This window comes from Terrapene carolina, unplaced genomic scaffold (assembly GCF_002925995.2).
Source record: "Terrapene carolina triunguis isolate 2854851 unplaced genomic scaffold, T_m_triunguis-2.0 Scaffold34021, whole genome shotgun sequence".
NCBI classification, from domain to species: domain Eukaryota; kingdom Metazoa; phylum Chordata; order Testudines; family Emydidae; genus Terrapene; species Terrapene triunguis.
The window spans coordinates 3473960-3501624 of record NW_020698372.1 but is presented as its reverse complement, the minus strand read 5'-3'; the positions used below and the strand labels follow the sequence as shown (position 1 = coordinate 3501624).

The window sequence follows — 27665 nt, the reverse complement described above, 5'->3', positions numbered from 1 at the left end:
TAACTTTAGGACATAAGTTTGAAAATGTTGGCCTTGAACATTTTACTTGATATATGCGGTATTCCTGAAGATTTATTCTCATACACGGACATTCTTAGAGCCCATTGCATAAGTTCTGTTTTAATAACTTATGCGTTATGCAATATACGTTTCTCTTTCTAATTAGATTGTCTGGAAATTAACCTGGATTTACTCTTTATATCTTACTTCTTTCCTTCTTTTCCTCTAAAAACTTAGCAAAATATTTCAATACCAAACAAACAAACAAAATATTGAAACCATTTTGTGGAAGTCTTAATGATACGATGCTGGGAGTAACATTTGTGATAAGATGCATATTTTAGCTCTCTTATTTGGTATATTCATGAGTAGTAATGTTCCAAGTTTATCATATGCCCTGGACAACAATTTCCTCAACACTAGCCCTGAGATTTGCTCTGCACTCTGCCTCACTGATCAGAAGAGCTAGATTTTACAGAGGCATGTCATATATTATAAAAAACAAACTTTCTTGGCCTGTTTACAGGTCATTATTATATCATTAAAACCAAAAGAATTTTAAAAATTTACATTATTTGTCTGTCTATTTTTGTTTACTTCTTCTATTTCTTTTTGCTTAGGCCATAAAAATAGACTAACTAATTTCACTCTTGCAGCCAGTTTAATTTTCCCTACTTCTGCTTCAATGTTTGGATTACAGTCTAAGGCCTCATTCCCAGTCTGGACTTTGTCTGAAGAGGAGCTGCTGTTTCCAGGGTCCAGCTATGGCAAAGGACAGCCTTTATACTCATGAATGGGAATAACCTGGTAGCTACAGTCTCTTTTAAAGAAAACATTAAGATACCCTAGTAAGACTCAAGACTTATCTACACATGAAAGTTAACCTGGAATAAGATAGGATGTGAGGCTACGTCTTCACTACAGGGGAGGGGTCGATTTAAGATACGCAAATTCAGCTACGCGAATAGCGTAGCTGAATTCGACGTATCGCAGCCGACTTACCCCGCTGTAGGGACGGTGGCAAAATCGACCTCCGCGGTTTCCCGTCGACGGCTCTTACTCCCACCTTCACTGGTGGAGTAAGAGCGTCGATTCGGGGATCGATTGTCGCGTCCTGACGGGACGCGATAAATCGATCCCCGAGAGGTCGATTTCTACCCGCCGATTCAGGCGGGTAGTGTAGATCTAGCCTGAATTTAAAGTGGATTATCTATTCCTGATTAACTGTGTGTGTGGACACTCTTATTCCAGAGAAGGAGTACTTTATTCCAAATTAGCTTAATCCATTTACAAAAGAATTAATAGAAAAATGCACGCTAAGTGCCGATATCCATGCGCTTTATAAATATCTGAATGACAGCTGCTCTACCTAAAACTGAGGGCTTGTCTACATGGGGAAATTCACCAGCATATATTCCAGAATAAGAGCATTGGCATGGGGAGTTATATCAGTATTACAATAGCAATATAATTATATGGGTATAATTATGCCAGTAAATGTCCCTGTGTAGACAAGCCCTGAGAGATGTTTTTCTTATTAAATACTTTACACTTGTGTGTGATACACACAGAATAATTCTTGATTTTGGTACATCATGATTCATATTATTATAATTAAGACAATCTTATTTTATCCTAAAGCACTTCACAAATTGTATGCACACAGCATCATAGATATGGAGCCATCTCGGGGGTGGAGAATGACAACCAATTCACGCACTCCATACTGAACAACAGTGTGGGGTGAAATATTTTGGCTAAGGATGCCAGGGTGAACACTTAAAAGAAAAAAAATTCAAAAGCGAATATTGATATTGGGTTCCCCCAATTTTGAATGCCCAAACTGAGACACTTTTTGTTGAGGTGCTGAGCACTGACTTCATTTGGAGTCGGATCCAAGTCATGTCAAATTGGATACCCAAAATCCATGGTCACTTCTGAAAATGTAGTCCGAAGTAATCCCCTACAGCACGTTAGTAACATGAATCTTTATAGATTTCTCAATACAAAAGGTTCACCTTCTTCAGAAGGAACTTTAGAAGTCCTTTTATTAAGATACCAGCACTGGCTACACATAAGAAACTCCAGGAGACTTTGACTTACTAAAAAAAAAAAAAAAAAAAAAGTCTTTGCATCTTGAATTTATTTCATCAGCATCTGATAGAACTTGACAATGATATAAGGAAGTGAGATATTAGCATTGTTGACCCTGGACTCACACGCAATATTTATTGCATAGTTGATTGTTGCCAAAAGAAGCACAGAAATCTGTTTTCAGAGAGTTGTCATGTGGGTCCAAAAGCTATGAATGCAAGTTTCTTGTTTCTCAACTTCACTACAGAACTCATCTGTCTGGCGCCACTTTCTTTAGTGATGATACAAATCATCATTTCAGGTTTATGTCATATTATCAAAAATGTATCCTGAGAATCCAGACATTTTGCAATATAGCCGTCTTTAATGAGCTATGCTACCCTGAATCTTGCAGATAAAAAGAAATAGACAGTGCTTTATTTCATATATTTTAGTTACACATGTAAAATATAATGGTTTATTGTATTTTATATTCATTTGCATCTTATCCCTTACCTTAATTCCATAGTTCTCTGCAAGCAAGTTGTCTTAACCTGTTTAGGAATTAACATATCTTTTCTGCCTTTCTATTTAATTGCTGACCAACTACCTAGGAAAAACAAAAGGCTTTTGATCTCCATTTAAAACTGCAGGTTTTATCCTCAGTACTACAGCAGGTGAGAGTGCTTTATTTTGTCCATGTTTTCTTATTCAGTAAAAGGGATCTAAAAATGATATTGAGGGTTTCCATATTTCCAGAGCAAATTTGTTCTCTTTACAAGTCAAGATAATTTTTCTGACTATCAGCTTTGAAAAAATATAGATCTGAAAAATCAAGCTTGTTTGTCTGGCTCATGCCTCATCACTGGTAGGAAAGAAAAGATTATGCAATCAGAACTTAGCAGACAATTTGTTGATGCTCCATGAAACAGAAGAGTAGTCATCTTGCTCTTTCTTAGCTGTATCAGGAGGAAGAACTTGTTTTATCAGTAAAGTAAGAAGAAGCAGAGGGCAGATATGTACAGTAGAACCTCAGAGTTATGAACATCTCGGGAATGGAGGTTGTTCGTAACTCTGAAATGTTTGAAACTCTGAACAAAACGTTATTGTTCCTTCAAAAATTTACAACTGAACATTTACTTAATACAGCTTTGAAACTTTACTATGCAGAAGAAAAGTGCTATTTTAATCATCTTAATTTAAATGAAACAAGTACAGAAACAGTTTCCTTACTTTATCAAATCTTTTTTTAAACTTTCCCTTAATTTTTTTAGTTGTTTATGCCAGATTGCATACTTCTGGTCCCAAATGAGGTGTGTGATTGACCAGTCAGTTCGTAACTCTGGTGTTTGTAATTCTGAAGATCTACTGTAGAGTAAAAAAGTTGCTACTGTCATAAAGTCGTTTATTAGTGGTTTTTACCATAACGAAAATCTTTTTTTAAAAATCAGAAAAAATAAATAAAAAGATGAAGATTTAGATGAGCTGAATTACAGAAGTTTCTGACTACAACCACACTTAAAGGTCTCGCTCTCGCTATTTTAATTTTTTACAATCAAGACACTATGTAGGGAGCGTAATAATATACCTTCCCCACTTTTTGCTACTAATGCCTTACCTTTATTGTTCCCTCCATCATGTGGGGTTGTTTCATGATCAGTGCTAGTTGAATCTTGGCATATCTGAATCAGATTGGCAAATAGAAAAATTGTACTAACTTTACAGTGTTGTGTGGTCTTTGTGATATACTTAATAAAAGTTGCTGAGTAGCAGCCGTGTTAGTCTGTATCCGCAAAAAGAACAGGAGTACTTGTGGCACCTTAGAGACTAACACATTTATTTGAGCATAAGCTTTCGTGGGCTACAGCCTACTTCATCGGATGCATGTAGTGGAAAATACAGTAGGAAGGTGTGTATATATATACAGAGAACATGAAACAATGGGTGTTACTATACACACTATAAGGAGAGTGATCAGTTAAGGTGAGCTTTTATCAGCAGGAGAGAAAAAAAAAACTGTTTGTAGTGTCCACTCGATTACAGACCTAAAAGTCGCAATATTACAACAAAAAAACTTCAAAAACAGACTCCAACGAGAGACTACTGAATTGGAATTAATTTGCAAATTGGACACCATTAAATTAGGCTTGAACAAAGACTGGGAGTGGATGGGCCATTACACAAAGTAAAACTATTTCCCCATGCTTATTTCCCCCTTACATTTCCTCATATCTCCTTGTCAATTGCTGGAAATGGGCCATTTTCATTACCACTACAAACAGTTTTTTTCTCTCCTGCTGATAAAAGCTCACCTTAACTGATCACTCTCCTTATAGTGTGTATAGTAACACCCATTGTTTCATGTTCTCTGTGTGTGTATATATATATTCCTACTGTATTTTCCACTACATGCATCCAATGAAGTAGGCTGTAGCCCACGAAAGCTTATGCTCAAATATATGTGTTAGTCTCTAAGGTGCCACAAGTACTCCTGTTCTTTTAATAAAAGCTGATGTTATAAAATCACCAACATATAATATACAGCTAAACAAACTAATTTAATTGTGTTCCACAAAATAGACATGAAGCAGAGACCCATTTGTTTGGATGAAAGCTTGATCCTTAATTAAATAAAATGAACCCCTCAGCCTTTTCTTTTCATCCTGTTTTATACACTTATTTTGTTAATCCATTTGAACTACCATTTTTCTGGCTTCCTTTAGTAAAAATCACAGAAGATATTTCTTATCTTTTCATTCCATATATTCAATATTTATAAATTTGTGCTCATTTTTAGATAGCTATGGAATCTTGTGTGCCCTGTATTTTATGAGATTTTTAGAAGATTTGTATTTATAATTTGGGGCAGAATATTTCATTTGGAGAAAATAACCTTCCTCCTTATTTTGTGGCAAGTTGATTTCCAGAAACAACGTGTTAGTTCTAATTAGTAGTAGCTTCAGTGTTTATATTGGGAAAGTGATTTAATTTCATTACAAAAAAATAAATTCTAATACAGAGATGTATGAGCACAGTTCAAAAGGAAGACTAAAGTTTCTCTAACTTTACTGTATATTGGAGAATATCAGTGGAATAGAACATTATCAAAGATAATTGTCTTCTGCTGCTAAATGAGTGTTCAGCTTTCCTTGGTGAAGAAATTACTGATGCTAAAACAAGGCCAGAATTTTCACACTTGGGTGGCAGTGCATCCATTTAACAGCACAGACTACCGTGAGCACGTCACAGCTCTGCACTCCACATTGGCTTCCCATAGACTATTCAGTCAAATTCAAGATTTCTATGTTTCTCTTCATGGCACAAAATGATCTGGGCCCAGGATACCTAAAAGATCACCTGAAGCTCCAGATGAAGACTATGGTGAACAGCTCTGTTCCTTAAACACAGTGGAGCTATCCACCACAAAGGCAAAGCTCGTCTATGCAGAAGATAGAGCTTTCTTGGGGATCTGGTCAGGCTCTGGAATGAGCTCCACACATTTTTGTGTAAAAGCTGGAGTGAATCTTACAGCTCTCAGCAGGTGACTCAGGTATATGGAAAATAGATCCTGTCAAACTAACTTGATATCTTTTTTTGATGAGATTACAAGTTTGGTTGATAAAGGCAGTAGTGTTGATGAAATGTACTTTGACTTGGTACCACACAACATTTTGATTAAAAAAACTAGAATGATATAAAATTAACACGGCACATTGTTAAATGGATTAAAAACTGATAAACTGATAGGTCTCAAAATGTAATTGTAAACATGGAATCATCATTGAGCAAGTGTGTTTCTAGTGGGGGCCTCCAGAAATTGGCTCTTGGTCCTATGCTGTTTAACATTTTTCCAGTGATCTGGAAGAAACATAGAATCATAACAGATAAAGTTTACAGATGACACAAAAATTACAGGTATGGTAAATAATGAGGAGGACAGGTCACTGACAAGGAGCAACCTGGATTGCATGGTAAACTGGGAACAAGCAAACAATGTGTTTTAATACAGCTAAATGTAAAGGTATACCTCTAAGAACAAAGAATACAGGCCATACTTACAGGATGGGGGACTCTATCCTGGGAAACAGTGACTCTGAAAAAGATTTGGGGGTCATGGTAGATAATCAGCTGAATGTGAGCTGTCAGTGTGTCTCCGTGGCCAAAATGTCTAATGTGTTCTTTGGATGCATAATCAGAGGAATTTTGAGTATGAGCAAAGAGGTTATTTTATCTCTGTATTTGGCACTAGTGTGATCACTGCTGGAATATTGTGTCCGGTTCTGGTGCCCACAATTCAAGAAGGATGTTGATAAATTGGAGAGGGTTCAGAGAAGAGCCACTAGAATTATTAAAGGATTAGAAAACCTGCCTTATAGTGATAGACTCCAGGAGCTCAATCTGTTTCACTTAACAAAGAGAAGACTATGGGGTGATTATCAGAGTTTATAAGTATCTATGCAGTGAACAAATATTTGCTAATGGGCTCTTCAGTCTATCAGAGAACAGTATAATGCGATCCAGTGGCTGGAATTTGAAGGTAGACAAATTCAGACAGGAAATAAGGGTAACAGTAAGTGTAATTAACCATTGGAATCATTGTGGTGGATTATCATTAATTGGCAATTTTAAAATCAAGATTGGATGTTTTTCAAAAGATCTGCTCTAGGAATTATTTTGAGGAAGTTCTGTGGCCTGTGTTATGTATAAAGTCTAACTAGGATGATCACTCTGGTCCCTTCTGGCCTTGGAATCTATGACCCCATGTAACTATGGCATCCTTATGACCAAGATGGAGTGCACTGTGCTGGCATCTCCAGCCAAGGAGACGCACATGCATGAGTGCAACAGGGAAACTCACTTTTACCCCAGAAGGGCCTGTTCCAAACCCCCTGGAGTAAACACGTCAGATCAGTACAATGATTATAGGAAAGGGAAATATGAACAGGGAAAGAAGATGGGGGAGCAATAAAACAAGGTACTTCCAACACGAGGACCCACGTGACCGGTGGTACCACAAAATACAAGGGTAGATGCCGAGCAATGCGTCTAGACCCAGAGTTCAGGATTCCTGGGCAGAGTTCCAGTCTGGCAGTGAGTCTTGGGTGCTTCTGGTCATCTTCAGCGCCAGTAAACTTTCCCCAACAAACCCCTCCGGTGCCCTCTTCTGCCGCTCTGTGCAAACCTACACAGAGCGACAACCTCTTCACTCAACTGGCTACAACCTCCCTCCATATTCCCAATGCAAAATCACAAGCCTCAATACTCACAATCCCATATAGCTCTGGGTGGCAGTGTTACTGGATCTGGCTCCACTTTGTCCTTCTCTGGTGATTCCTCCCTGGCCCAGTGCTCTTTCCTGGCTCCTGTCCTGGGATATCCCTGGTTGGCCGCTCTGTCCCTCCCCGGCTTTGGGCTAGTTCTTGACTGCTTCCTTATGTGAGGGCCTGCTCCCTGTAGGCCCTCTTGTCTGGAACTTCAGATACACACATCCTGTCAACTCTCCCTCTCCATACTCCCTTCCCCCTGGCAAAAACACCACTTCCCCTGCCTCAGGACAAAGTTTTAAAGGGGCCATGCTCTCTAAATCCCAAGGGAGTTACACATCCTATGAAATAAAACTTTTCCTTCTCCATAAATTAAGACGACAGATATTCATCAAACAGCCACACTGCAGAGAGCGTGATAAAGCAACTTGAGAATGAAGCTGGTAATGTTTGCGCTAACAGTGATGAAGAATCTGATCAATACTGTCAGGGCCATTAGTGATGGAAACTTTCTTTCTTTGTCCCTTTCTTGAGCATAATGTTGATGTGAAATTTCCTCAGTTGTATCGCAAATCACAGCGGTGATGCTGGTTGAAGGAGAGATGTTTGTATTGGAGGCTGAAGATTGTGCCCTCACCTCTGACAGTGACAGTATGGTAGCGAAGTGAACAAATACTAGCCGCTGGGTCAAAATATAAGGAAAACGAGGAAAAAAGATTAGTGAAAATAATGCACAGCACGTTAAGAGCCATCAATCGTCATGTACTTAAGTCCAGGAGAAGGAAACCTGGCATGGAGATGTCCTGAATGTATGTAAGTTCTGTACGAGAAAACCTGATACAGAGCTGTCCTGGTACACTTATGTTCCTCACCTGGAACATAAGTGAGGACTTGCATGCTTGCTGGCTCACAGCTGTCCGGATCATGGCACTGTTTTGATTTTTTCTTAATTTTTTGTCCTAATGATACGTTTGTGGCGGTACTGCTGGTTTGTTTCCATTATTTATTAGCTTTCACCTAGGAAGCCAATGCTGTGCTACAGAATTTCACAGTGTAGCACTTCTAAAAAGAAAGGTCAAGATTGTATGTTTTGATAGCATTCTAACTGTCCTGATTAGTTAGGGGAGGGAGAGGAAAGCAAGCAAGGTGAAAGCCTCTTCCAACATAAACTGTCTTGTAAATGGAAAGCAATCTACAATTGGGCAGAGGGGAGGGGGACAGAAAAAGGGGAGGAGATATAATTTGGAGAATTGTTCACTGTAGATAAGGCAAGACAGACCATGTCTTTTTGAGGCAGGACTGACCATGATATCCCATCATCTCTGCTGTCATAGCCTAGTGAGGAGCAGTTTACTGATGATTATGATGGTAGCTCCGTAGAGGAAACAGCAGCAAATTTAAAAGATCGCCACATAAACTTGAGACCTTTGACGCTAACCAAACAGACTGAAACCTGAAAAGCATGGAACTTTGTGGCAGATGAAAGCTGAGGTAACTTATTGGCTAGACACAAATTGGAAGCTCCAGGCAATAATTTTCATCCCCCTCTGGGGTTTTAAAAATCTGGCTTGCTAAAGAGTTCACAAACTGCGGTTACTGAGGTCAGGAAAATGGAGCTTCCTTTCCACAGACCCAGGAGTCATGTGGTAAATGACCAAAGTTGTAATGAGAGCTTTAGAGCTGCCGTTGGTGATTTCTGTGATAAGCCTGATGATGAGAGAAGAGCCGTTACAGATCTAGAGGACAGAGAAAGCAAGGCAAAATCAGACAAAAATGAAGGGGAAAAAAAGAATTAAAAGAAGAAGCCTGAAACCAAAGGATTGAAAGAGGACAAATCCCAAGTTTTAAAAAAAGAGCAGCAAAAAGGCCCCAAGTCTAAAATGACCAGTAGAAAGTGAAAGAGAAGAATGAGGAAAAGACCAAGTCTAAAGCCAAGGATAAGAAAACATGAAGAGCCAGAGAAGAAAGAATTTCAGAGTATTACTAGCGAGTCAAATGACTTTGGCATAGAATAATCCTCTCAGCAGGCTCAGAGGTTCAGGTCGTCTGCTTTGCCCTCTAGTTAAAGCATAGGTGCCGACTCCATGGGTGCTCCAGGGCTGCAGCACACACAGGAAAAAAAATCGTGGGTGCTCAGCATCCACCGGCAGCCCCCCATCAGCTCTTCCCCCTGCCTCCCAGTGCCTCCTGCCCGCCACGATCAGCTGTTCAGCGGCGTGCAGGAGGCGCTGGGGGGGGGAGGGGCAGGGCCAGGAAGAGGTGGCGCAGGGGCAAAAAGAGGCAGGGTGGGGGTTGGGGGCAGGGGTGGAGTGGGGCGGAGCAGGGGTCGAGTACCCCCCAGGAACTGGGGAAGTCAGCACCTCTGAGTCCAAGATTATAGTTAGACCATATTTTCTTTTTGATATTAACATGTATTAGAAGTGGTCAAAGTTCAGGAAGGGTGCGTCTGAAGCTCAGAGTTGACATTTGCTGGAAAGTACTTGAAGGGTTAATACCGTAAGTCACGTTACACCCAGAAGTAGTGTTGTTTATCAGTGTCACTCCTGGGTTATTTCTAATAAAGCATTTCTGTTATAGCTGCATGTGCTCCCCGATGTCCCTAGCTCCTGCCTCTACTATGTGACAATTTCCCACCCCATAGCACACATTTTGTGAATAAATTGAGACACCATCTAACTGGAGCAGACCTTTAGAACAAAACAAAGCACAGTACAGGAGAAAGAAAAATGATTAAAACTTAGCAAGAGCTGCCTACCCTATTGAAAAATTGTATATAATATACAGGGAGCCTTTTCTGTGTCTGTTGTTGCAAATTGAAAGAAGGATGAAAAATGGCCTAAGAATTAGATGCTGATTCTATTGTTTTCTTTATATATATTGTGTTATTTCATTAGATTTAAAACTCCTCACCAATGAACATCCATCCAGGGCTCTGAGTGCCCTTGGTATAAATTTAAAAACACAATAAAGAGTTGCAGTTTTGTAAATGTGGACATTAATTACAGCAAAAGAACATATTCAAGGCCTGTAATTTCCCCCCCTGCTCCCATTGTCTTAAGTTATCTCAAACTCAATGGAGCAGATTCTGATTTCAAATACAGATGTTAAATTTCAGAGTAATTCCATTGAACTCTGTTGAAATCAGTGGTGTTACTCCAGATTTATACCAGTATAGATGAGATCAGAATCTGGCCTACTGCTTCCAAATCATGGTTGTGGTTAGTTGTTCTGCGCTATAGATTTGTAATACAGATTGCCTACATGTCTGGCTCATCCGTATTAGTTATTTGACTATGAGACAAGGCAGATGTGAGAGACTTTATCATGGTGTGATGGCTGTCTTTGAATCACCTGTAGGAGGTAATGATGACCCTTCTTCCAGTGGCACAATGAATGAGGCATATAACAAATGTCCGCCAAGAGAGCATTTTATCAGTTTGAAATGTCCACCTACAAACATGCCTAGGCTGGGTATGTGTCTATGAATTTTAGGAGATTGTTATTGTGTCCCATAGCTTTTCAATATTTTTTTTTTACAAAGGAAACTAATCTCATAGGTACCCCTAAAATATTCACTCTTAGTATAGACATTGGTGATTGCAGTCAGATCCTCTGCTGGTGTAAATCAGTGTAGCTCCATTGAGGATCTGGCCCAGTGTGTCCAGGGATCATGCTGTGTTTGAGGATTCCATGTACTGCTCAGACATCTTTCTCTTCCTTAGTAAAATCCTCAGCCATGTGTAAATGTCATGTTATAAACGATAGCCTTTCTTGTCATGATGTTAGTGAATAGTCTGTTATCACATTAGTGCCTAGAAATCCCCAGATCAGGATTGAGTCTAGATTGCTAGGCACTTTACAAACACATATGAAGATATGATCCCTGCCCCTAAAAGCTTACAATCGATGAAGGCATGATCCAAACCCAGTGAAGCCAATGTAAAGACACTCCTTGACTTCAGTGGCCTTTGGATCAAGCTTTATGAGATCAGCAGTGTCAGGCCTTGGTCCTGTAAAAACTCATATGAATGTGCTTTCTTTTACATATATTACTACTCCTATTGATTTTAGTGGGACTACTCACATGTTTTCAAGTGTAGCACATGCTCAAATGTTTGCAGGATCAAGGCCTTCACCAAGCAGCTGCTGCTCCTGTCAGCTTCCTTAATAATCAGGATACTTGTTCTGTGTCCAAAGGGAAGTACAGTAATTTTAAGGAGGATACTCTGTACTCTTCATATATATATAAAAAAAAGAGATTGAATCCCTGCTTCAAGTGCAAACTTTAATGCAACCTTAACGATGGAACTTTGAATGACGTTTCCATAATACACTGTGCTGCTAGCTTGAGAATAATATTGTCATTACACAGCCCATGAATGGAACTCCCATTGACATCACTGTTTCTTCTACTGGTTGAGGACAGTAAATGGCCCTCAGTGATAATAGTATCATTGTGTGAGCTGTAATTTTATGATTATTTTTTCTTTCTTGTAGATGAGGTCCCATCAAAATTGATAGGATATCTGCACCATTAATTAAAATAGGACTTTGCCCTCCCTGCTCCCTCTTGTTTTGACTCCCTCTCATACAGAGATGTTTTAAAGAGAGTGATAGATAGAGTTGTTAGCATCCACGATCAGCAATCCCAGGCAGGTAGATCTCTAGAGAGGTGAGGGACCCTGAATCCCATGTCTGTTTATCTCTGGATCTCAGGGGTGTCTCTTCCCTTATTAATATTTTGGTGGAGGAGGGATACTCATGTGTGACTTGACCCTCATTAACATGAGATTTAGAGTTGCCTTCCACTCTTCCCAGCTACAGTCCCTACCAGCTCCAGGGAGCCCTGCAGAGTTTCCTGCTGCCTCACAATCAGAGCTGTTGGGCTACCTCCTGATGCCCACCTCCTGCAGCTGCCCGGAGAAAGCCCCAGAAACGCCTTTTCATACACAACAGCAGGTTAAAAAACTAGGAATAAAAAGTCATGCCCCATTTTCACAGAAGAATTTTCTGGGCGTTTGCCCACCCCTTCCCAACCCCGATTTTGGACATTTGAAATTTTGAAACTGGAATCATTTTGATCAGCTCTGTAGATGCTCCAAAAATGGAGGAAAAATGTGATCAAGCAGGGAGCATTTCCAGTATGGGCCTAATAGCTCACAGGGGATCCTAAACTCCCTAAAATTTGGTTGTGATGTCTCTGTTTGGCAGTTATTAAACCTTACCATCAATTTTCTTCAAAATGCAGGCCAGGAGAAAGGTGAGTTGTAAATGCCCTTCACTGGGACATTTTCAGGAAGTTTAGACTGAATTTAATTATTGTTTTTGAAAATTTTTAGCAAATGTAATAATCAGAAATATTTTAATTTAAAGGGACACAGATTTTTGTTTACATGTAATCATTTCTTTGGAATCAAACATTGCAGCATTGTTATACGGCATGAGTAGATTCTCCAGGACCTTCAGAGAAAAATAGGAAGTCACGGAATCTATTACTCCTGTCCAACTACTGTAGTCTCAAGATACATTCACAGACTCTGTCACACATCCTACACGTTCAGTACTACTTTCAAGCCAGTTTCCAGGATTTGTTGCTCTTTGGATATACTGATTTGGGGGCAGATTTTAAAAGGAGCAGTACTACAGCTGCCATTAAAAACTTTCCTCAGAAGTGTAGAAAATCCTAAAATGATTATCTTTCCTTTAACTTTTTTTTTGGTCAGTAATGTACTGAACAAGTAGTGCATTGCTTCGAATCTTGATTTCTTAGGGCCTGTCTTGGATACTCTTATTCCACAATAAGAATGCCTTTTTCCAATGTAGCTTAATACACTTTGGAAACAGATTAAGCTACATCAGAAAAAGGCGGTTTTATTATAATTATGTAATAGTATCATAGGCGCCGACTCCATGGGTGCTCCGGGGCTGGAGCACCCACGGGGAAAAAATGGTGGGCACTCAGCACATACTGGCAGCCCCCTTATCAGCTCTCCCTCACTCCCCGCATCACCTCCCGCCCACCAGCGGGCCTCACCGATCAGCACCTCCCCCTTCATCCCCGCACCTCCCACCCACCGCAATCAGCTGTTTGGTGGCGTGCTGGGAGGGAGGGAGGGGGAGGAACAGAGGACACACTGCACTCGGGGGAAGGGCGGAACTGGGCAGGAAGAGGTGGGGCGGGGAGTTGGTGGCGGTGCCTGGGGTAGAGCTGGGGGTCGAGCACCCCCACACACTTTTGAAAGTCGGCGCCTGTGAATAGTGTGTTATAACTTATAATAGTGGCCACCCAGGGAGCTATTCCAGAAGAGCTATTGCAGAATAGCTGTTCTGGTCACTATCGCCCCATGTAGACATGCTCTCAGCAACTTAGACTGAAAAACTCGAAAGAGCTGGAATTTTATAAATGATCCATAATAGCAGTAAGTGCTACAGATTTCATGAAAAAATAAACACTGAATTCAGATCTGCAATTCCTTGGAACATATGTCAATGCTGTATACTTTGAAGAAAATTCAAGACATCTATCCAGAATACTTTTTTTGTCTTAATTAATAGGATAGAACAAGAAAAGATGCTTGTGAAGGCAAATAATAAAAGCAAAGTAACATTGATTTCCTCCTCCGTCCTATAGTATTATTGATCTATTTTAACCTAATTGGCACTTCCAAAAATAAATGGAAAAAACACTAGAATCTTAAGAGAGATGCAGGTAACTCTTTGTGATTCAAGTATTTCCGCTCTGTACAGAATGTCCTTTATCCTGCCTGTTAATGACTCTCTCGCCTCCCTGACAACCTGCCGACCTGTGACCCGTTAACAAACTGGCTTTGCTTTTGTTCTCTTTCTCTTTAATCTCAGGCCTCTAATTTTTCCTTGTAATTTAACTGAATAACAGAACTAAAGCTGACCTAATGTATGTGTACAAGGGATGAATCCAAACATGGTCTGAAAAAAAAGCAAGTTTTCAATACTGGCCTCATCTGACATGTAGATAAGTGTGCTTTTTAAAAAAAAATGTACTGCTAATTTAGCAAAAAAGAAATAACATAAGAGTTACTGTAACATAAATGCACCAGAGTTTGCAGGAAACAAAAGAAAATTATTTCTGCTGTTCCCCATTGAATGTGAAAGTTTAATGTGACTTATTTTTAATAAATGACAGTCATGTAAACACATTAATATACGTAAAGTCAATGGATTAAATACTTCCACTATCTAACCGTCCTTAGTTCTTATCCTACAGACACTTTGCATGTGGGTAAATTTAAACACGAGGAGTCCCATAACACACATGCGTAATGTTTGCAGGATTGGGAATTAATAATTACATTTAAGGGCTGACGCTTCAAACACTTACTCCTGTGAGTAGTTGCACTGAAGTATTCCCATGTGCTTCCATGTGAAGTCAGTGGGAGTATCTGCATTTAGTTCAGTGAACTTTAGATCAAGCCCTATGCATTTACAATATCAGATTTAGTCCTGTCCTCACTAGTCCTAATTATCCTCTCATCCTGGTGTAAATCATGTGTAACTTTATTGTTGTCAAAGTTACCCCGGTCTAAAACCAATGTAAGACTAATCAGAATAAGGTCCATTGAATGTGCAAACAGGACTCAGTAGAACAGGGTTGGAGAGGATACACAATTTTCCATGTTAGTTAAAGTAATTTAGTTAGTAAATATAAGAAGCAGACAAACATTTTGATGCTGATTTTTAAAGTGTCCTTAATTTAGCCTCTTTTTTTGGGAGGCTGACAAATAATTGAGGAACAGCTCCTAGAAAAGCTTCTCTATGCATCCGAAGAAGTGAGGTTTTTACCCACGAAAGCTTATGCCCAAATAAATCTGTTAGTCTTTAAGGTGCCACCAGACTCCTTGTTGTTTTTTTAGCTCCTAGAAAGCTATTATTTTTATAGTCAAATGAGGATGGCACTTCCTCATTTGTGGGTACAGTAAGATAGATGTTTATATATCCTCCTTTGGGCCCATAAATTAATGATTCCACTTATTTGCAGGTACCTAACCTGTGTGGGGGCAAGTTTTTAAAATCTGATTATAAATTCTGCCACCAAATAGGCGCATTCAGCTCCCATTGATTTCAAAGGGAATGATATGTGTTGTTCACATTTGGGGATAGAGTTTGGTCCTTGTCATTTGAGCCCTAACCTAGGAAGAGTTATTTTGCATGTGTGTTTGACTATTTAAAGTACATGGCTTAACGTTAACCTCTTTGTTCATATGAACCACCTAGGTATTCTTTTAGAAGGCATGTTTAAAGTAAAGCTACAGATAAGAGACTCTTGCCATAATTATATCTCCATCCTAACATAATGCTGTTGTTTATCCCTATCTACTCTTGTAACAAAACAGAAGTACTCTGCTGTCTCTCTCTGCAACATATCTACAGAGGTCCTAAAAGTCATCAATGCCACAGAGGAACTGATAGCAGAATCCACCGGTCCCTGTGATTTCCCAGCAGATACTCATGACAGAGGGAGAGGGGCATTTCCATTAGGTACAGACCCTATCAGACTCGATGAGCAGCTCACCACCTTGGAAGAAAATGTAAGAGTACGATATCAATGTCAAATATAGCAAATTGTTTTCTTTAGGAAAAAAAAGTGGCATGTGGTATGTTTTGACCTAAGCAATAACATGTTGAGTTTTAGTATTAATTTTCTGCTTTAAAAAGAACAAACTTGTTTTGAAAGGATCATCAGCTATTTTTTATTTTTTTTTTTAATTCAGTTTGGGAAACATTCATAATAATAGGAACAAACTGAACATCTGTTGGGTTTTATAGCGGTGTAAAATTATCTTACTCTAAAAAGAAACTTAATCCCTTAAAGTCAAGTGGTGGCCTGACGTATACAACCTTGGATTGGCTTACTGGGAAGCGAAATACCTCTATGTCCCCGCACAACCGCCTGGGACATCAAGTCATGGTACAAAGAGTAAGCAGGAACCTATGTAGGCAGGCAAGGAGTAAGAGTAGCCTTGACTCCACCTCCACTCCCAACACACCAGTCTGATCTGAGAAGGACCTGGAGTAAGGGGAAATGGACAGCTGTGGCACTCCGGCGCTGCTTTTGGGGTGGTGCAGCTATGTACTGCCCCCATTACATAGAGCAAACTGGAAAACCATAAATTAGTCCTAAAAAATACCAAAAAAGCCATTTCCTCAGAAGAATCAAATTCCTCTGCCCTTTTGAATGAGCAGGTGCTACCCATCGTCACCCAAAGGAAGAATTTAGCTATTTGTAAGTCGTCATTAACTAAATGTTCTGGTGTATCCTGAATGGAATAATAGTTTTTTCATGCCTCTCGATCTTCTCCTAAGTCTGTCTTAGCTGATATTTAAACTACTGTATTTTCTCTTCTTTAGTGATTTTTAAAGTGTAATAGGAATCCCAACTATCCCATTATAACAATTAAAGCAAATAGACACCTGTTTTACTCTGTCTGAAAACCCATAAAGAAAGAAGCTCCTCGCAGTGGGTGAATTCACTTCATCCACATTAGAGTGTAAGTTCTTTGGGGCAGGCACTGTCTTTTTGCTATATTTTCATACAGCACCTAACACAATGGGATCCTGATCCAGGGTTGGGACTCGGTGTCCTGATAATACAAATAATAAAAATAAATCTGGACTAAAAGTTAAATCTGCCACCCACTTTCTGGTCTGGGACCAGGCCATCAGGGCTTTGGTGTTTTACTCCATTCCCCGTAACTGCTATTCTTGCCAATGATCTGAAATAGTGGCTTCCGCCCATTAGCATCACTTGCAAAGGATATTGAGCTCACCAGATCCCATGACCCATTCCCCTGACTGGTTCCCCACCTTGCTGCAACTGCTGCCATCTATGAATATGTGTACACTGCAGTTGGGAGTGAGCTTCGCAGCCTGGGTATACAGATTTGGGTTAGCAGAGCCACGATAGTGCACCAAAATAGCTGTGTGGACATTCCGGCTCAGGCAGAGGTTCTGCAACCCCCTAGGTTTCAGAGCCCAAGCTCCAGTGCGAGCCAGAATGTCCATATTGCTATTATGAGTGCACTAGCTCAAGTTCTACTGGCTCAAGCTGCGCTACCGCAAGTATGAGGCTTGCTTCCAACCACAGTGCAGACATACCCTCATCCTATGTGTTGAGGTTGGCGTGAACCAGGCCCTTGTGTAGTTGCTCCCTCTGTGCAGCCCAACCCTGGAACCTCGGTGGTGTAAAGACCCTCATGTTTGCCTTTCGTGAATTTCCCCCCTACCATACTTCTTAGTTTCAACACATTTGAAAGGGTGCCAGAAAATTAAACTAAACTACAGCATGTGTAACAAAGATGCCTACGTGTCCTTAAATCAGTTTCCTGCCAGTGTCCAATTGATTTTATAGTGCATTAATCAGTGTAATGAAGTAGCAAGTTTAGAGTGTCAGGAAATGTAGATGTTTTAGTCACTTGAAATATTTAATGATTTAAGCCTTAATCCTGCACTGGGATCCTCTAGTGCAGTGCTTCTCAAAGTCGGGCCGCCGCTTGTGCAGGGAAAGCCCCTGCCAGGCCGGGCCTGTTTGTTTACCTGCCGCGTCCGCAGGTTCGGCCGATCGTGGCTCCCACTGGCCGCGGTTCGCCGGTCCAGGCCAATGGGGGCTGCGACCACCAGGGGCTTTCCCTGAACAAGCGGTGGACCAGCTTTGAGAAGCACTGCTCTAGTGGGCTGACCCCTGTGCCTGTGTGGAGCCCTAATGACTGGGAGAATGAGAACAGAGTGAAAACTGAAAGCCAGATTGTCCCAGGTCACAAGAGGCGCCCAAAGAGGAGGCCAGTTTAAAAGATTTCCTCCCCATTCTTTTGCTCCCTACCCACCCACCAAGGAATAAACAGTGACCTCCACCCTTAAATTCCAAGAGGGTCCCCCCTGATCCACATGGGTCTTTGGGATCCATTGGGGCACAGGGCCTTGTGCATTCACATCAGCTGTGGCTTTCCTGCGCTGTGGCAGTACAACCCCAGTCACAGTGCCAGAGCTTGCCCACACTTGCAACACTCCCCAGAATTGCCCTCTAACGGTTCCCCAGCACAGAGTGGCTCCACAGGAGAGGCATACAACCTCAGCCTGATTTCATTTTCCTGCAAAAGCCATGCAGGCTGCAAGGGGGGATGATGCACATTATCCCCACTCTCAGCCTCAGCCCATCCTTTCCCTCTCCACGCAAAATCCTGGCCCATGGAAATCAGTGTCTAAACTTCCATTGGCTTCAATGGGCCAGGTTTTCACACCTCATATATACATGTGCAGACTTGTGAAGAGCCATCTGCAAATCCAGGACTGGTGCCACCAAGTCAGCTGCTCCATCTCCTCAAGTGCAGCTGGGGGCAGATCTGCACACACAGGATTCCCTCTGCACATGATCTGGGCCTGAGAAGAGACTTAACAATTATTGGGAATTATGTGTATGAGTCAAAGGGGAGAAAAAAGAGCACACTTTTCTGCCGGATATGTGCGAATAACCTCACATGTGCTTCAGTGGGAGCTGCACACGCTAACTTATAGCTGAGTTTGGCTCATACATTTAAATTTATAGATAAATAATTTAGTGGGAGATTTTCAAAGGCACAAAGAGGAGTTAGCCCAACTCCTATTGAAAATGAATGGGGTTTGGGTGCTTGTCTACTCTCTGTGACGTTGAAACTCTCCCCATTAGAGCTGACTGGAAAATCTGCAGTGAAATTAAATTTCAACAAAAGTTGAGGGTGGAGGAGTTAGGAAAACTTTGTGAAAAATGTTTTCTATTTTCCAAGCAGTTCTATTTTCCGTAAGCATTTTTTCCTTGTGAAAAATTTAACCAGTTGTACATTGTACTTTGCCAAAACATTTAAATTAATCTTTTCTTCAGCTTTCTGAAGGATTTGCTGATTAAATATTTCCTTTTTCCTCTTTCTCCTCTTGTGAGCTGCATGGATGTATTTAGCAGAAAAGAAGTCAGATATTGATATAGACATACAGTCTCTTTTTAATCTAAAATTACTGTGCAGGAAATGTTGCACCACAAAGAAATTGCTTTGAAATGAAAGAACTTTTTAAAAACCCACTAAAGCATGGAAATTCTTGTTTAAATCAGAATTTTCATCTTTTAGTCATCCTTTTGTGTCTTAAGTGCTTCAGCCAAGATGTCAAGGCAGGCCACTTCTTTGCAGCAAACCACCTTATTAAAGGATTTATCCTCCATGCTAAAACTTGTCATTTTGGAGATTCACATAGTACGAGACAAAGTGTATTAGCTTATCAGCATAGTCACATATGTGTAAAAAAATACAATACAGGTTTATACTCTTAAGACTGTGGTTTTCAACCTGTGGTCCACAGACCCCTGGGGGTCTGCAGACTATGTCTAAGGCAGTGGTCCCCCAACCTTTTTTGTCTGGCGGGCGCCAGATGACGAGCCACGGAGGACCGTGGCGGCGGACGAGCATCCGCCGAAATGCCACCGACAAGCGGCGACGTCAATAGGTGTCGGCGCCGAAATGCCACCGACAAGCAGCAGCATCCAGAGGCGTTGCCGCCAAAATGCCTCCGAAAATCTGGATGACGCTGCATTTCGGCACATGCTCGTCCCCTGGCCAGTACGCAGGCACACTTTAGACCCCCCAGCGGGCACCGCGTTGGGGACCCCTGGTCTAAGGGGGCCATGAAAGGTTGTCGTTACCATAGAATAATGGTTTTCAACCTGTGGTCTGTGGACCTCCGCTGTCCACAGACTATGTCTAAGTTTTCCAAAGGGGTCCGCACCTCCATTTGAAATGTTTTAGGATTCCGCAAATGAAAAAAAGGTTGAAAACCACTGCTCTATAGCAACCAATTCAAGATGTCCCATTTATTTTTATTTTGGGGGTTAAAATGATTTTGATTTAAGGAAAACACAATCTAGTTCAAATAGTTAGGAAATGATAATATCTAATGTAGAGGTTCTCCAGTGCTTTTGGTCCATGATAACCCACAAAAGGGTCCCAAAATTGTATCTCTCTCCTCCCCCCCCCAACTGTATTAAAGGGTTGTGGGATTTGGAACACAGGCTGGTACTGTTGCTGCTGGGTTGGGAGGCTTGTGTGGGGTGTGAGGGAGTGATGCTGCTGTGAGGGGGAGTGTTGTTTCTGCTGGAGGCTCTTCTCCCTGCGTGCGCAGTGCTCAGCTGTGGGACCCAGAAGCCAGCTGCACCGTGTTTTTCCACTTGTGGTGTTTTTGTAACAATGTGATCATTCGGGGGTGCTGAAATACTTGGCAGCATTCTTTAGTTTCCTTCCACTGTTCAGCAACAGTGCTGCTGGGATTGCATGCTGGTTATTTAGGGAATGGGTAGAAGATGCAATATTGTCACGTGGACTGGCAGACACTTAGGCAGAGCACTACGTGGTAGATGCCTGTGTCCTATCAAGAAAACCCAACAGCTAGACAACATACTTTGTTCTCTGAGTAAGGTGAAAGAAAGTAAATAGACCACTATGTATTGTGAATAATCGCTCTGAATAGAAAATAAACTGTATATTAGTGGTTTCTCCCTAGATGAGATTACTGTGCAGGGGAGATTGTTTTAAAAAATAGTTCTAACAGAATTGTAGTGATACATTTATTTATCCCAAACATCTTATAACTAAGGACAAATTATCCATGCCTTTATCTCCCCACGGTCAGACTGCTAATGCACTGTACTTGGGAGTGTCCCTGAGACTCATTTAGAAACTGAAGCTAGTGCAAAATGTGGCAACCTGCTTAGCAAGTGTTGTGTTTCGATAGGAACACGACACCATTGTCCGAGATCTGCACTGCCTGCCTCTTGGTCTCCAGGTATAATGCAAGGTATTAGACTTAAGATATAAAGCTTGACATGAATTGGGACTGGCCTGCTTGAGAATCTTCCCTTCTCCCTTGCCACTGCTGCGGTCAAAAAGGACACTTGATCTGGGACTCCCCATGTTACAGAAGAGAGGGAGCTGCTAACAGAATGCTGTCTGAGAGGGGCCCTTAACTATGGAATTTGCCCCTCCCACTTTATACCCAAATAGCTTAGTTGGTTGACCTTCAAGACACACTGCAAGCCCCATCTATTTGTGAAGGCTTGTGGAGGGGGATGAAAATATGAGTTTTGGATGGTGTGGGATGGTGTATAGTCTGCTGCTTTGATTAATTATCAAGATAATTTATTTTACTGGGTCTAAGTGCTGATATTCTGCTGAGTGATTATTCCTATGTGGAATTTTAATTGTCAGACTGCCTTGACTTTGTGTATAGGCATTTTTATTTTAAAATTAAATATATAGATAATGTTATTTCATAGTAGGGCTGGTTGAAAGTTTTCCATCTAAACTGCTTTTGACAGAAAATTGGGGTTTAAACAAAACTTTTTACTAAATTGTCAATTTGTGCTAAAATTTCAACTTTTTGTCAAAAAAACTGAACACCTGAAAACTAAAATGTTTTCAGTTTTTGGCTGAAAATATTTCCATTTCAAAACACCACTGTAGTGCCTCATGGGAGTTGTAGTTTGGCTGCCTCCTGCCCCCATTCTCCTCTAGGGGCTGGATTCTCCAGCCAGACTACATCTCCCATGATCCACCACAGCCAGGACTTCCGTGGTGCCCCACGGTGGCTTGGCAAATGGGGAAACTGTGTTGCATAATTGGATATGTAGGCAGGCTAGATAGCCTTGCACATAATGAAAAATGGGGTCATGAGGTATCCAAACATACAACTCACAGGAGGCACCATGGAGGCATTTCCAATTCAAAATTTTCATTTTCAGTCTAAAGTTTTCAATTTTTGCTTTGTCACCAAAAAGTTGAAATTTTCCATAGGGGGAAAATAAATTTCCAACCAGATCTATTTCATAACAACTGTGGTGCATGCAGAGATTTTGGGGGTCTGGCTTTCATCTTTTGCTGCTAATAGTCTATGGTCTCTTTGAGTTACACCATGAATAAAAACAAATCTGACTTACTCTGTACCATGATTTGGATCCTTAGGTGTATCTGACAGCAGGCACTGTGTACGGGTTAGAGGGTCAGCTGAATGAATTAGAGGATGCAGCACGCAAAATCAACAGTGTTACAGCGGAATCGGAACTAGCTGATCTGGAGGATCAGGTAGCAACAGCAGCAGCACAGGTTCATCATGCAGAGCTTCAGGTGAGGAAATTTACTACCTTCCTATTTCGAAAGCCAATACAGTATTGTACTGTCGTGCTTAGCCCTTATATATTACTATTTCACTTATTCAAGCTTATCATCACTGTTATACAGATTCTGTCTGTACCCACATGGATTAATTAGCTGGACTTCATTTTTAATAATCCAAAAATATGTATCCATATAACAGCAGCTGAGCAGGATGTGTGTTGCTTGGGCCATAGTTCATCACATATAGATATACAGGAGGAATCCCCTTCTTTGGACCAGATATGTTGGCTCTAATCCTGCTGGTACTGAAGTCAGTTAGCAAAACACCCATTAACGTCAATAGGTGCTGATTCATGCCCAAGTTCCATTGACAGCATGCTGTACATCTTCAGATTCAGCAAAGACGCTGGACTCTGTGCAGTAAACTAAATCGGGTGGTGTTCATAGACCAGAATGAGAGAACTGCGGCCACATAATGTGCGTGTGCTGATTTTACCACCTCTGTTCTGAACAACTTTCTGAACTGTTTCACTGTGCCAATATATACTGGCTGGCACATTCTGAGGTCTTTACTAAAAAAATTTTTACAGGCAAACTTACATTGACTTCATTCAGCAGCAGTTGCTTGTGTAAGAACTAAGACCTCAGGATTTGTCCTAACTACTTGAGTAGCTTTAAAACCAAGGATGGTGTTTTCTTTGTATGGGCTTGAATCATTAGTTTATGGTAACATGTAAATAGGAAAAAAGACAGCCATACAAGGTATCGAAGGAAAATAAGTTTGTACTTAAAACAGTTAAAAAGCAATCGATCCTAGTGAGGATATCTTTCCCACAGTATTGGCAACTAAGATTGTCATCTGTCATCAGTGTGCCCCTGCACATGTTATCTGTCTGGCTGTTTTCTCGTTTCTCTATCAGTTCTGTCCCTTTTGCATAATTTGTTTCCTCTATCTCCACTTCAGCCTGCTTTCTTCCCAAAGGCTTATTTACTTGCTGTTTGTTTGCTTGTTTGTTTAATAACATGTCTTTACTGACAGGGCCGGCTCCAGGGTTTTGGCCGCCCCAAGCAGCCAAAAAAAAAAAGCCGTGATCGCGATCTGCGGCGGCAATTCAGCAGGAGGTCCTTCGCTCCGAGGTGGAGTGAGGGACCGTCCGCCGAATTGCCGCCGACTACCTGGACGTGCCGCCCCTCTCCGGAGCGGCCGCCCCAAGCACCTGCTTGACAAGCTGGTGCCTGGAGCCGGCCCTGTTTACTGAGGTATTTGAAGTATGAATTACAGAACGTTTAAGGTAGAAGATTTCGGTGTTGTTACAAAGAAACCACTTTGTTCTGTGTTCAAAGAAATAAGAACCGATGTGAAATAGCAAACGCAGTATAAAATATAGTGCTTTAAGCATAACTTTTTAAAACACAACTTGAATGAGGTTATAATTACACAGCTGTGAGTCATTTGTTACTGGATATTTTTCAAATGTAGGAAAGTGTCCATAGTCATAGAGAATGTGAGTACAGTGCCACGAGATCATTCGTTTACTCCATGTAATGAGCAATCATCTGAATGTTCCCTTTGGCACTCATGACTAAAGAACACAGCCGTCCACAATGTCTCAATTAGATTGTCTTTCAGAGTTACAGAAGAAATCAATTGTCTCTTTCTTTATATTTCTGATTGATGAGGATGTGAGCATGAGTTCCTTTTGCCATTAACTAGTGGTGTTTACAGTAATTTTGAAACTTCTCCCTCCCTTTGTTTCTTTTTAATTTATTGTTTTGCTTTAAGATTTCAGATATCGAGAGCAGAATTTCAGCTCTTAGTGTTGCAGGCTTGAACGTGGCTCCATGTGTTCACCTAACAAGAAAACGGGATCAAAAGCAAATGAACCAGGTGCCACAACATTATGCAGTTTTGCATGGGGGAAGACCCTGCTTCTTTCTGAATTAAAGCTTAGTAAAACCTATGTGTTTTTCACAGATGCAAACAATAGACACATCAAGACAGCAGAGGAGAAAGCTGCCAGCTCCACCGGTAAAAGGTGCACCAAAAAATTCATTCAACTCATTTTATTTATTATGTTCTCTTTCTGGTTAAACTATAGTGTACAGCCTAAAGAGGGCAGCAAAGGGGAATTAAATTACAAAGTGAATGCAATGAGAATAAACAGTACCCCAGAGCTATATGTACATAAAATCAAATACTGATTTGGCCCTTTGGAAGGTGCTTTCACTTGCTCATTTGATTTAATTTGGTGCCATACGTCAGTGGGGACAAGAGCAGAAGACTGGCTAAGGCAAATAAGAAATGATGACTGTGTGACCTGAAAAGATCCCCAAAAGGGTATTTTGGAGTGAGTGAAGGTTAGAATCAGCAGACAGAGTAATCACAGCGTGCTAGTTAGCAGAGATGGTGCTAGCCCATTGGGGGCCCCCCACATAACATGCAATAAAAAGCGAGTGGGGAGCCCCCTTGAGCTGCTCGGGGCCCTAAGCAATTGCATAGTCTGCTTATGCCAAGCACCAGCTCTGCTAGTTAGCGATGGACTAAGTTCAAAGCATTATTCTGGGATTAAGTGGAGCATGTGTCAGAAAGCCACCTGTGCCATAGACAACAAATCCCATTTCTTGTCTTAAAAATATTTCTAGTTTCTGGAGAGTCAATGCACTTGATTAGAATTTACTATATACACATGGAAAAGCGTAATTAAGGCCTGAATCCAGTAAAGCACTATTTAATAAAACATTTAAATGTGAGCTTAATTTAAGCACATCTTTAAGTGCCTTGCTGAATCCAGGCTGGAAGGCGTAGGAAGTTTTAGGGACAGGGTGAAGCTACCCAGCTAACATGCCTGTCTTTTATTTACCTTCATCCCAGTGTCATGCTTTCGCCATGCCACAAAATCATCTTAAGAAATGTATCTCTTGAATTCATCTATAAGTTTTGGCTTAGTGACATTATCTGGTGATTTAGTGTACACACATGAACATTTTCATGAGATAGATCTGTCTTTGCTTTCCTGTTTACTCCGAGTTTCCTAAGTTTTCAGTGTGTGCCTTCCAATTTTTTTAACTCTTCAGTGGTATGAAAATACCGATCTCAGACAACTTCTGGGCCCGATTCACCACTGCTTTACTCTAATCTTGTGGCAGTGTAACTCCAGTGATGGAAGTGAAGTCACTTGATAGTGAACCAGGCTGTCTCATAATTTCAAAAACCTCTCTTACAATATCACAGTCTTCCAGTTTCCATTTAAAGTAAACCTAACTTTCCTCAAAACTTAGATTTAAGTCTCTAAAGAGCTAGAAGATTTGCTTTTTCAAGTCTGATGCTTGGTTCAAGTTGTCACGTAAAGGATGTTCCCATTTTTTCCCTCCCAGGTGAAAATATTGATGCTTCTCCAGTTACTACTGTTAGAACATTTAACAGAAACTTTATGCTCCAAGGATCTCTAACACAAAGAACTAAAGAGAGAAAAAGCACTGCCAAGGACTTGATGGTAACATCTGAGAACAGACCTTGTTAAAACTGTTAAGAGCAGGAAATACGGAGAGAGGGATTACTCATTTAAGGCTAGATTGTCCCTAGCCCTTACTCACTTGCTCACGCTCTCCTGTCGACTCCCCTTGTACATCTCGTTCAGGTGGAGTACAGGAGTCAACCGGAGAGCGATCAGTGGTCGATTTAGTGGGTCTAGTGAAGACCCACTAAATCGACCGCCGATGCATCTATCGCCACGTGTCGAACCCCCTGTAAGTGTAGACAAGCCCTAGTCTAGTCTGTACCTACATTGATGTGCATAAACATGCTCCTACTGCAAGTTCTCTGGGTGTGTTTATAGAATTATAAATATAAACCATTTCAAAAAAATCCTGTCAAAATAGGCAGAATTAATAGACATTCGCTCCACAGCGCAAACTTGTGGGGCAGACCCTGACAGCAACAATGCCACAATATAATACAGTAGAAGACACTCTCCTCATATCTCAGCTGCTTACGGGGAAATGCTCAGCATAGGGATTTAGTGGGAGTTAAGTGGTGCATAAACCATGTACTTAGGGGTGAATTTCATCCCTGTGTGAACAAATGGGTCATTCACTGTACCCAGAAGATCAATAATCTCATGTTCTATCAGGCCAATGGGGGAACAAGTCCAAGAGCTGAAAACACCTTGCCCCAGACACCCAAATTGAGATCGTGGCCCCACTGAAGTCAATGAAAGTTTTGCTTTTACCTTTAGTGGGGCCAGGATTTCACCCACAGAATTCAAATCTAAGGACTGTCAAACAGAAGCAGCTCAGCTCAGCTCAACAATCAGGAGGGGACTTAAGTGGTATACAAGTCTTTGTACTGCATGGGGTATATTTCACCTGGTAATAAAACATTGATGGTCCCCTTTCATTTAAAAAGCCTTATCAGCATTTTTTGTCATTATGCAATCTTTTGCTAATGTTTTCCTTTTCTCTCCATTCTAGGAACCAACTATAGGATCTGCTGTAATGTACTAGACTTACAAAACTACTGCCAATAACACACTGCCTAAGGCTGTACACTATAGTGCCTTTATTTAACAGCCATTGTATATGTCCAATGGAAAACGGACCCTCGAGAACCCACAATGCCTCAGTAATAGGGCTTTGTTTGGATACCTCACTGAGAAAGCTGTCCAGCATTGTGGTCTGCTAATGGAAACTCTGCCTTAAAGTTCTCATGAGACTCCAGAAAGGATACTGAGTTTCATAAGCAAGGCTCCATGTTTTAAGATGCACTTTTTTTCCCCCATTGATTGTACTAAAGTATATTGTCTTTAAAATACAATATGTTTTTGTATACTTAATTTAACCATAATTGTTGGTCAATATTTCATGTGAAGAGAAAGGTAAAAAACAAACCTGTGATCCATATTTGCTGGCACGTTTGACACTGAGTTCAGTGTTTGTAGATCAGTCCCAATATCATTTTCTAAAAGACCCTCTGTATGCTGATAGAGCAACTTTGGCTGAGTTATTATTCTATCTCCAGACCTGGGCTGTTTGGATGCTAAAGGAGCAGTTTACATTTGCGATAGGCTGGCACATTCCACCATAGCATACTGTGGTGGGGGACACGCATGTATCATGTCTACAAAAAGATAAATTCTGAGTCATTATTTTGGCATCTGAAAACCATTGC

General features: G+C 40.9%; 1 protein-coding gene across 1 annotated transcript in view; it reads left to right on the top strand.

Moving 5' to 3' along the window:
* Nucleotides 1-27563, top strand: part of LOC112119306 (rab effector MyRIP) — a 343018-nt gene extending 315455 nt beyond the window's left edge. The window contains exons 12-17 of the mRNA XM_024217917.2: nucleotides 15707-15901; nucleotides 22346-22507; nucleotides 24282-24386; nucleotides 24474-24534; nucleotides 25874-25992; nucleotides 26969-27563. Of these exons, the coding sequence (XP_024073685.2) occupies nucleotides 15707-15901; nucleotides 22346-22507; nucleotides 24282-24386; nucleotides 24474-24534; nucleotides 25874-25992; nucleotides 26969-27001 (675 nt within the window). The 3' untranslated portion in view covers nucleotides 27002-27563. The remainder of the gene's footprint in view (nucleotides 1-15706; nucleotides 15902-22345; nucleotides 22508-24281; nucleotides 24387-24473; nucleotides 24535-25873; nucleotides 25993-26968) is intronic.
* Nucleotides 27564-27665: the final 102 nt, after the last annotated feature.